This window comes from Oncorhynchus masou, chromosome 10, assembly GCF_036934945.1.
Source record: "Oncorhynchus masou masou isolate Uvic2021 chromosome 10, UVic_Omas_1.1, whole genome shotgun sequence".
In the NCBI taxonomy this organism is placed as follows: domain Eukaryota; kingdom Metazoa; phylum Chordata; class Actinopteri; order Salmoniformes; family Salmonidae; genus Oncorhynchus; species Oncorhynchus masou.
Window position 1 is genome coordinate 37544299 of NC_088221.1, and position 12004 is coordinate 37556302.

General features: G+C 42.6%; 1 protein-coding gene across 1 annotated transcript in view; it reads right to left on the bottom strand.

Annotated features, from left to right (window-relative positions):
* LOC135546851 (CLIP-associating protein 1-like) overlaps positions 1 to 12004 on the bottom strand; it is a 44534-nt gene that overhangs the window by 13724 nt on the left and 18806 nt on the right. Inside the window, exons 18-23 of the mRNA XM_064975422.1 lie at positions 10977 to 11003; positions 10463 to 10574; positions 10176 to 10308; positions 8255 to 8318; positions 7788 to 7951; positions 345 to 423 (exon numbers count right to left, since the gene is read on the bottom strand). Coding sequence (XP_064831494.1) covers positions 345 to 423; positions 7788 to 7951; positions 8255 to 8318; positions 10176 to 10308; positions 10463 to 10574; positions 10977 to 11003 — 579 coding nt within the window. The remainder of the gene's footprint in view (positions 1 to 344; positions 424 to 7787; positions 7952 to 8254; positions 8319 to 10175; positions 10309 to 10462; positions 10575 to 10976; positions 11004 to 12004) is intronic.

Below are 12004 nucleotides of genomic sequence, written 5' to 3' on the forward strand. Positions count from 1 at the left end.
GATTCATACAAAGTGTTAAGCTACATGATTCATACAAAGTGTTAAGCTACATGATTCATACAGAGTGTTAAGCTACATGATTCATACAGAGTGTTAAGCTACATGATTCATACAAAGTGTTAAGCTACATGATTCATACAGAGTGTTAAGCTACATGATTCATACAGAGTGTTAAGCTACATGATTCACACAGGCATTTAGCAAGTTTACTTTGAAAATATTTGACAATATCACCATGGCACTGTGTCTACTGGTATTTGAAATCATAAACTCAGAGACCCTGAGCCAATCCCTAAAACAAACAGAGAATCATCTTGCTAGGTAACATTCTATGCAAACTGTACCTTGAGGTTGGGTGTCTGTGTCTGGTCAACAATGAACCTCATCAGGATGTTGAACTGGTGATCAAACGGAAAAGACTCCCTAAGGAGAACAAAACAGAAAACACTAAAAGTTACTACCTGCCCTCCCGATGTCACAGGAAGGCCAGAAAGATCATGAAGGACAACAACCATCCGAGCCACTGCCTGTTCACCTCGCTATCATCCAGAAGGCGAGGTCAGTACAGGTGCATCAAAGCGTGGACCGAGAGACTGAAAAACAGCTTCTATCTCAAGGCCATCAGACTGTTAATCAGCCATCACTAACATTGAGTGGCTGCTGCCAACATACTGACTCAACTCCAGCCACTTTAATAATGGAAAAATTGATGTATCAATTTATCACTAGCCACTTGATATGTTTACACACCCTACATTACTCATCTCATATGTATATACTGTACTCTATACCATCTATTGTATCTTGATGTAATTCAATCGATCACTAGCCACTTTAAACAATGCCACTTAATATAATGTTCTCATACCCTACATTACTCATCTCATATGTATATACTGTACGCTATACTATCTACTGCATCTGCCATCTTGATGTAATGTATCACTAGCCACTAACTTCCCTAGGGTAGGGGACAGCATTTGGAATTTTGGATGAAAAGCATGCCCAAATTAAACTGCCTTCTACTCAGGCCCAGAAGATAGGATATGCATATAATTAGTAGATTTGAATAGAAAACACTAAATGATTTTTTGTTGTTGTTGTAGTTTTCTATTCAATGCCATTACAGTATCCATTGATTAGGCCCTAAATTGCAGTTCCTATGCCTTCCACTAGATGTCAACAGTCTTTAGAAATTGTTTCAGGCTTGTATTCTGAAAAATTAGGGAGTAAGAGCTGTCTGAATGAGTGGACCCTGCTGTGTCACAGAGCGTTTTCATGCGCGCAACCGAGAGAGTGCCTTTCTTGTTTACCTTTTATATTGACAACGTTATTGTCCGGTTGAAATATTATCGATTATTTCGGCTAAAAACAACCTGAGGATTGAATATAAACATAGTTTGACATGTTTCTATGAACTTTACAGATACAATTTGGATTTTTTTGTCTGCCTGTTGTGACTGCGTTTGAGCCTGTGAATTACTGAAGAAAACGTGCAAACAAAACGTAGGTTTTCGGGTATAAAGAGAGACTTTATCGAACAAAAGGAACATTTATTGAAAAAATTTAATGTCTTCTGAGTGCAAACATATGAGGACCATCAAAGTTAAGTGATTCATTTTATCTCTATTTCTGACTTGTGTAACTCTTCTACTTGGCTGGTTACTGTTTGTAATGATTTGTCTGCTGAGCTATGTTCTCAAATAATTGTAAGGTATGCTTTCACCGTAAAGCATTTTTGAAATCTGACACTATGGTTGGATTCACAAGAAGTTCATCTTTAAACCAATGTAAAATAGTTGTATATTTTCTGAATTTTTATAATTAGTATTTCTGTATTTGAATTTGGCGCTCTGCAATCTCACTGGATGTTGGCCAGGTGGGACGCTAGCGTCCCACATACCCTAGAAAGGTTAAACAATTTCTTATTTATTTCACCTTTATTTAACCAGGTAGGCAAGCTGAGAACAAGTTCTCATTTACAATTGCGACCTGGCCAAGATAAAGCAAAGCAGTTCGACACATACAACGACACAGAGTTACACATGGAGGAAAACAAACATACAGTCAATAATACAGTATTAACAAGTCTATATACAATGTGAGCAAATGAGGTGAGATAAGGGAGGTAAAGGCAAAAAAAGGCCATGGTGGCAAAGTAAATACAATATAGCAAGTAAAACACTGGAATGGTAGATTTGCAATGGAAGAATGTGCAAAGTAGAAATAAAAATAATGGGGTGAAAAGGAGCAAAATAAATAAATAAATTAAATACAGTAGGGAAAGAGGTAGTTGTTTGGGCTAAATTATAGGTGGGCTATGTACAGCTGCAGTAATCTGTGAGCTGCTCTGACAGTTGGTGCTTAAAGCTAGTGAGAGAGATAAGTGTCTCCAGTTTCAGAGATTTTTGTAGTTCGTTCCTGTCATTGGCAGCAGAGAACTGGAAGGAGAGGCGACCAAAGAAAGAATTGGTTTTGGGGGTGACTAGAGAGATATACCTGCTGGAGCGTGTGATACAGGTGGGAGATGCTATGGTGACCAACGAGCTGAAATAAGGGGGGACTTTACCTAGCAGGGTCTTGTAGATGACATGGAGCCAGTGGGTTTGGCAACGAGTATGAAGCGAGGGCCAGCCAACGAGAGCGTACAGGTCGCAATGGTGGGTAGTATATGGGGCTTTGGTGACAAAACGGATTGCACTGTGATAGACTGCATCCAATTTGTTGAGTAGGGTATTAGAGGCTATTTTGTAAATGACATCGCCAAAGTCGAGGATTGGTAGGATGGTCAGTTTTACAAGGGTATGTTTGGCAGAATGAGTGAAGGATGCTTTGTTGCGAAATAGGAAGCCAATTCTAGATTTAACTTCTGATTGGAGATGTTTGATATGGGTCTGGAAGGAGAGTTTACAGTCTAACCAGACACCTAAGTATTTGTAGTTGTCCCCGTATTCTAAGTCAGAGCCGTCCAGAGTAGTGATGTTGGACAGGCGGGCAGGTGCAGATAGCGATCGGTTGAAGAGCATGCATTTAGTTTTACTTGTATTTAAGAGCAATTGGAGGCCACGGAAGGAGAGTTGTATGGCATTGATGCTTGCCTGAAGGGTTGTTAACACAGTGTCCAAAGAAGGGCCAGAAGTATACAGAATGGTGTCGTCTGCGTAGAGGTGGATCAGAGACTCACCAGCAGCAAGAGCGACCTCATTGATGTATACAGAGAAGAGAGTCGGTCCAAGAATTGAACCCTGTGGCACCCCATAGAGATTGCCAGAGGTCCGGACAGCAGACCCTCCGATTTGACACACTGAACTCTATCAGAGAAGTAGTTGGTGAACCAGGCGAGTCAATCATTTGAGAAACCAAGGCTGTCGAGTCTGCAGATGAGGATGTGGTGATTGACAAAGTCGAAAGCCTTGGCCAGATCAATGAATACGGCTGCACAGTAATGTTTCTTATCGATGGCAATGCCGCTTTATATATTTTCATACCCTATATTACTCATCTCATATGTATATACTATACTTTATACCATCTACTGCATCTTGCCTATGCCGTTCGGCCATCAATCATTTATATATTTTTATGTACATATTCATATTAATTCCTTTACACTTGTGTGTGAATAAGGTAGTTGTTGTGAAATTGTTAGGTTATATTGGTCGGAACTAGAAGCACAAGCATTTCGCTACACTGCATTAACATCTGCTAACTATGTGTATGTGACAAATACATTTGATTTGATTTGATGAAATCAAACTCTACTGAGGTGGCATGGTTACACATCCACCATAGTTGGATAATTCTTATCAAACTGTCCATTTACAAAATGTCCTCTTGAATCAAAAAAATGAGGATCTGTACTTCTCTATTTCATAATTATGTTTTTTTTACATTGCATTACATTGCACTCCACGAGGAGACTCTGTGGCAGGCTGACCACCTGTTACCTTGGCTCCTTGCTGCACTCGCGTAAGTTGCTAGCTAGCATTAAACTTATCTTATAAAAACAAATCAATCTTAACTTAATCACTAGTTAACTACATGGTTGATGATATTACTAGTTTATCTAGCGTGTCCTGCGTTGCATATAATCAATGCCTGTGCCTGTTAATTTATCATCGAATCACAGCATACTTCGCGAAACGGGTGATGGTTTAACAAGTGCATTCGCGAAAAAAGCACTGTCGTTGCACCAATGTGTCCCTAACCATAAACATCAATGCCTTTCATAAAATCAATACACAGTAAATGTTTTTAAACCTGCATATTTAGTTAATATTGCCTGCTAACATGAATTTCTTTTACCTAGGGAAATTGTCACTTCTCTTGCGTTCTGTGCAAGCAGAGTCAGGGTATATGCAGCCATTTGGGCCGCCTGGCTCATTGCGAACTGTGTGAAGACCATTTCTTCCTAACAAAGACCGTAATTAATTTGCCAGAATTGTACATAATTATGACATAACATTGCACAACCTTCAATGTAACACAATATTTAGACTTATGGATGCCGCCCGTTCGATAAAATACCGAACAGTTCCGTATTTCAACAAAATAATTAACGTTTTATAGTTTCCGGATTTGACCATGTTAATGACCGAAGGCTCGTATTTCTGTGTGTTATTATACACTGCTCAAAAAAATAAAGGGAACACTAAAATAACACATCCTAGATCTGAATGAATTAAATATTCTTATTAAATACCTTTTTCTATACATAGTTGAATGTGCTGACAACAAAATCACACAAAAATTATCAATAGAATAATGGCAGTCAGGCTACCTCTGGCGAGCACATGGAGGGCTGTGCGACCCCCCCAAAGAAATGCCACCCCACACCATGACTGACCCATGACTGACCAAACCGGTCATGCTGGAGGATGTTGCAGGCAGCAGAACCTCCTCCACAGCTTCTCCAGACTGTCACGTCTGTCACATGTGCTCAGTGTGAACCTGCTTTCATCTGTGAAGAGCACAGGGCGCCAGTAGCGCATTTGCCAATCTTGGTGTTTTCTGGCATATGCCAAACGTCCTGCACGGTGTTGGGCTGTAAGCACAACCCCCACCTGTGGACGTCGGACCCTCATACCACCGTCATGGAGTCTGTTTCTGCGCGCACTGCGCGGAGTTACGTTGTGTTGTTTAAGTGTTCCCTTTATTTTTTTGAGCAGTGTATTATAATTAAGACTATGATTTGATATTTAATAGAGCAGTCTGACTGAGCGGTGGTAGGCAGCAGCAGGTTCGTAAGCATTCATTCAAACAGCACTTTCCTGCAATTTCCAGCAGCTCTTCGCTGTGCCTCAAGCATTGAGCTGTTTATGACTTCAAGCCTATCAACTCCCGAGATTAAGCTGGCAATACTAAAGTGCCAATAAGAACATAAAATATTCAAAGGTTAAAGAAATACAAATGGTATAAAGAGAAATAGTCCTATAATTCCTATAAAAACTACAACCTAAAACTTCTTACCTGGGAATATTGAAGACTCATGTTAAAAGGAATCACCAGCATGTTCTCATGTTCTGAGCAAGGAACTGAAAACGTTAGCTTTTTTACATGGCACATATTGCACTTTTACTTTCTTCTCCAACACTGTGTTTTTGCATTATTTAAACCAAATTGAACATATTTCATTACTTATTTGAGACTAAATTTATTTTATTGATGTATAATGTGAAGTTAAAATAAAAGTGTAGGGCCTCTCGGGTGGTACAGTGGTTAAGGGCGCTGTACTGCAGCGCCAGCTGTACCATCAGAGACTCTGGGTTCGCGACCAGGCTCTGTCGTAACCGGCCGCGACCGGGAGGTCCGTGGGGCGACGCACAATTGGCCTAGCATCATCCGGTTTAGAGAGGGCTTGGCCAGTAGGGATGTCCTTGTCTCCGCGCACCAGTGACTCCTGTGGCGGGCCGGGCACAGTGCGCGCTAACCAAGGTTGCCAGGTGCACAGTGTTTCCTCCGACACATTGGTGCGGCTGGCTTCCGGGTTGGATGCGCGCTGTGTTAAGAAGCAGTGCAGCTTGGTTGGGTTTTGTATCGGAGGATGCATGACTTTCAACATTCGTCTCTCCCGAGCCCGTACGGGAGTTGTAGCGATGAGACAAGATAGTAGCTACTAAAACAATTGGATACCACGAAATTGGGGAGAAAAAGGGGTCAAATTGCCTAAAAAATAAAATAAAAGTGTTAATTCAGTATTGTTGCAATTATCTTCATTACAAATACATATAAAAATCTGCTGATTAATTGGTATTGGCTTTTTTTGGTCCTCCAATAATTGGCATCGGCGTTGAAAAATCATAATCGGTCGACCTCTAGTCTTGAGATGTTGTTTAAATATATCCACATAATTTTCCTGCCTCATGATGCCATCTATTTTGTGAAGTGCACCAGTCCCTCCTGCAGCAAAGCACCCAACATGCACACAACATGATGCTGCCACCCCTGTGCTTCACGGTTTGGATGGTGTTCTTCGGCATGCAAGCCTCCCCCTTTTTCCTGCAAACATAACGATGGTCATTATGGCCAAACAGTTCTATTTTTGTTTTGTCAGATCAGAGGACATTTCTCCAAAAAGTAGGATCTTTGTCCCCATGTGCAGTTGCAAACCGTAGTCTGTCTTTTTTATGGCGGTTTTGGAGCAGTGTCTTCTTCCTTGCTGAGCGGCCTTTCAGGTTGTCAATATAGGACTTGTTTACTATAGATATAGATACTTTTGTACCGTTTCCTCCAGCATCTTCACAAGGTCCTTTGCTGTTGTTCTGGGATTGATTTGCACTTTTCTCACCAAAGAATGTGTCTCCTTCCTGAGCGGTATGATGGCTGCGTGGTCCCATGGTGTTTATACTTGCATACTATTGTTTGAACAGATGAACGTGGTACCTTCAGGCATTTGGAAATTGCTCCCAAGGATGAACCAGACTTGTGGAGGTCTACAATTCTTTTTATGAGGTCTTGGCTGATTTCTTTTGATTTTCCCATGATGTCAAGAAAAGAGGCACTGAGTTTGAAGGTAGGCCTTGAAATACATCCACAGGTACACCTCCAATTGACTCAAATGATGTCAATTAGCCTATCAGAAGCTTCTAAAGCCATTACATAATTTTCTGGAATTTCCCAAGCTGTTTAAAGGCACAGTCAACTTAGTGTATGTAAACTTCTGACCCACTGGAATTGTGATACAGTGAATTGTAAGTGAAATAATCTGTCCATAATCAATTGTTGGAAAAATGACTTGTGTCATGCACAAAGTAGATGTCCTTACCGACTTGCCAAAACTATAGTTTGTTGGCGAGAAATTTGTGGAGTGGTTGAAAAACGAGTTTTAATGACTCCAACCTGTGTTTGTAAACTTCCGACTTCAACTGTATTGTAGTTGAATGTAAATATAAACATTTTATGATTTATAGACAAACTACAGCAAAACACAGTATTTTGTGTTTTATTCAAACAAGTTTGGTTTTCTAAATTATGTTTTTCATAAAATGACCTGAGAATCTGAATTTGGTGTGAAAATGTACAAAATTCAGGCGAAAATGTAAAATGTATTTAAAATGAGACACTTTCCCAAAAACTAGACATCCTAGTCCTCAGAATGATAGTTGACCATGGTTTTGTAACTCATTTTGCTATAGACATTTTAAAACTGGTTTCATGAGAAACCCTCAAGTGCTCGAACAATGTTTAAAAAGTGTGTAAAAAACAATATCCAAGCAAGCACAGTTTGGGTCGGCATTGCGTGAAAATGTTTAGAGATGTTATCGGAGGGGGGATGTAGAGGTCCATACCTGGTGATGTCCAAAGCCTTCTGGACCTTGGCCTGGACAGACCCCAGCAGGTCAGCTCCCATCTTCTTCAGTAGCTGGGTGAGCAGGACAAACAGCCAGTCCTGCAGGTCTTCTCTGTGCACCAAGATAAAGTCTACCAGAGTCTCCAGAAACATACTGAACACCTGAGGAACACACACACACACTACCATCAACACCTGACAACATACCACCTTTATAAAAGTAACAACACAGGCAATAGGTGTCTGTACAGTATAAAATTGAAAGAAAAAAAACACACACTTACTCTCTGTTGTTAAAATCCACACCAAAGCAGACCATGCAACAAAACACTCAATTAGTTTTCAGACAATTCACTGCAAGGCAATGGGTTTTTGAATGTCAAAAGTAAAGGTTATGAGTGAGTGTGTCAATGTATTGACATGAAACTTTCAAACAACAACACAGGTGAACATCCTGTCACCTACCTTACTGTGTGGATCTGCAAACATCCTGCTGAAGATCTCACATAGTCTCTTCAGCTCCACTCGGCTGCAACACACAAACAGCATCCACCGGCAAACATTAGTAAACACAGGCAGACATCACTAATAGATGTCAGAGAGGCTTGATTTAAAGCAGCTCCTTCGGGAGACAATGCTGCTGGCCTCACAGGGAGAGCAGGCAGACATCACTAATAGATGTCAGAGAGGCTTGATTTAAAGCAGCTCCTTCGGGAGACAATGCTGCTGGCCTCACAGGGAGTGCAGGCAGACATCACTAATAGATGTCAGAGAGGCTTGATTTAAAGCAGCTCCTTCGGGAGACAATGCTGCTGGCCTCACAGGGAGAGCAGGCAGACATCACTAATAGATGTCAGAGAGGCCTGATTTAAAGCAGCTCCTTCGGGAGACAATGCTGCTGGCCTCACAGGGAGAGCAGGCAGACATCACTAATAGATGTCAGAGAGGCCTGATTTAAAGCAGCTCCTTCGGGAGACAATGCTGCTGGCCTCACAGGGAGAGCAGGCAGACATCACTAATAGATGTCAGAGAGGCTTGATTTAAAGCAGCTCCTTCGGGAGACAATGCTGCTGGCCTCACAGGGAGAGCAGGCAGACATCACTAATAGATGTCAGAGAGGCCTGATTTAAAGCAGCTCCTTCGGGAGACAATGCTGCTGGCCTCACAGGGAGAGCAGGCAGACATCACTAATAGATGTCAGAGAGGCCTGATTTAAAGCAGCTCCTTCGGGAGACAATGCTGCTGGCCTCACAGGGAGAGCAGGCAGACATCACTAATAGATGTCAGAGAGGCCTGATTTAAAGCAGCTCCTTCGGGAGACAATGCTGCTGGCCTCACAGGGAGAGCAGGCAGACATCACTAATAGATGTCAGAGAGGCCTGATTTAAAGCAGCTCCTTCGGGAGACAATGCTGCTGGCCTCACAGGGAGAGCAGGCAGACATCACTAATAGATGTCAGAGAGGCTTGATTTAAAGCAGCTCCTTCGGGAGACAATGCTGCTGGCCTCACAGGGAGAGCAGGCAGACATCACTAATAGATGTCAGAGAGGCCTGATTTAAAGCAGCTCCTTCGGGAGACAATGCTGCTGGCCTCACAGGGAGAGCAGGCAGACATCACTAATAGATGTCAGAGAGGCCTGATTTAAAGCAGCTCCTTCGGGAGACAATGCTGCTGGCCTCACAGGGAGAGCAGGCAGACATCACTAATAGATGTCAGAGAGGCTTGATTTAAAGCAGCTCCTTCGGGAGACAATGCTGCTGGCCTCACAGGGAGAGCAGGCAGACATCACTAATAGATGTCAGAGAGGCCTGATTTAAAGCAGCTCCTTCGGGAGACAATGCTGCTGGCCCCACAGGGAGAGCAGGCAGACATCACTAATAGATGTCAGAGAGGCCTGATTTAAAGCAGCTCCTTCGGGAGACAATGCTGCTGGCCCCACAGGGAGAGCAGGCAGACAAATGGCCTTGTCTCACAAACTGACTCCTCTGAAACGCATCTTTCACTTTACCACCTGACGGGCGGCATTATAGCTGCAGGGTCCTCGTGACCAGTCATTTCTCCCTCAATTAAGGAAAGCTATGAAAATAAACACCCTGCTGGACTCTCCTTGACAGGATATCCTCTTTAAAAGTTGAACAATTTCAAAAAGGAAATTATCATTTATATATGAAAAAGAATCAAGACGACTTCAAACCCTATCCACAGCTGGCAGAACATTCTTAACAACAATTCTACTATCTCCAATGCCATCCAAAGAGACAGCAATGCATAGAAAATAGTGAACCCAACATGACAGAGGTAGGAGCAGATCAGCATAGTTACAGCAGGAGGACACATACAATGACAAGACTTCCCAAAGGTCCACCCCCCTGGCCCCGCACCCACCTGAGTATTCTTTGGTTCTTGAGTAGGTTCTGCAGACCCAGCAGCCCCTCCTTCCTCTCTGACCAGTTGGAGCTGGCACAGTGGTTTAGCACCTCCGCCACATCCTCCGTTTGACGCAGGTAGTGAGGGATACCTAGATAATAATATATATATATACCATTCAGAAGATGCTCTTATCCAAGTGCATACATTTTAGTCTATGTGAATCTAGCAGGATTCGAACCCACTACCCTTATGTTGCTAGTTCCATGTTCTTACCAACTCAGTAACAACACAGGACCACATACCTCCGTTCCTGGACCCATATGAGCGCTCTGAGCATGCACTGGATGCGTCGCTGTTCGCATCGTCGTCAGAATAGATACCCGGAGACTCATACCGCCGCCTCATAGGCTTCCTCTGTTCGGAGACAATGGGAAGGGATGGGTAATGGTGAGGTCATTGTTCATAGGACCAGGAGAGAAGTGGGACAGGCAAGCTAGACCTCTGGTCACTTTGTCTCTCAAACTCAACCAGGAAGTAGGATTTAATGGGCTACGATACGATGCCATTCACAATGAATGAGGTAGCCATGCAATTTGTTCCAACTGTTAATTTTTCATGATTGATATGAACATGCAGAGAGATGATTAAATAATGTTATAAGAATGCCTATTGTTAATAACATTTTATTGAATAATAAACTAAAATCTGCCAGCAATTGCTTTTGGCCAAATAGCAACATTTAGTGATGGTATTTTGCATTTTTGTTGATTAGTGAATAGAATGAATAAACAAATGGTACACAAATTGGACAAATACCTTATTATTTCTGGAGTCTCCTAACAGCTGAAGTTACAGGCAAACAAGCAGGAAAGAGAAAGAGGGATATTTTAGAGGGAAAATATCATGACTTGGCTACATAGCTGATGCACGCTGGACTGTCCATTAATCACGGTACCTCATTCTGCTTGTTTATGTTTTATCTGTCGGCCCCGTTGCCTAGTCAACGCCATTTTACCTGCTGTTGTTGTGCTAGCTGATTAGCTGTTGTTGTCTCACCTACTGTTTTAGCTAGCTTTCCCAATTCAACACCTGTGATTACTGTATGCCTCGCTGTATGTCTCTCTCAAATGTCAATATGCCTTGTATACTGTTGTTCAGGTTAGTTATCATTGTTTTAGTTCACAATGGAGCGCCTAGTTCCACTCTTCATACCCCCGATACCTCCTTTGTCCCACCTCCCACACATGCGGTGACCTCACCCATTACAACTAGCATGTCCAGAGATACAACCTCTCTCATCATCACCCAGTGCCTGGGCTTACCTCCGCTGTACCAGCACCCCACCATACCCCTGTCTGTACATTATGCCCTGAATATATTCTACCATGCCCAGAAACCTGCTCCTCTTATTCTCTGTCCCCAACGCTCTAGGCGACCAGTTTTGATAGCCTTTAGCCGCACCCTCATACTACTCCTTCTCTGTTCCGCGGGTGATGTGGAGGTAAACCCAGGCCCTGCATGTCCCCAGGCACCCTAATTTGTTGAATTCTGTGATCGAAAAAGCCTTAGTTTCATGCATGTCAACATCAGAAGCCTCCTCCCTAAGTTTGTTTTACTCACTGCTTTTGCACACTCTGCCAGCCCTGATGTCCTTGCCGTGTCTGAGTCCTGGCTCAGGAAAGCCACCAAAAATTCTGAGATTTCCATACCCAACTATAACATCTTCCGTCAAGATAGAACTGCCAAAGGGGGAGGAGTTGCTGTCTACTGCAGAGATAGCCTGCAAAGTAGTGTCATACTTTCCAGGTCCATACCCAAACAGTTCGAACTACTAATTTTGAAAA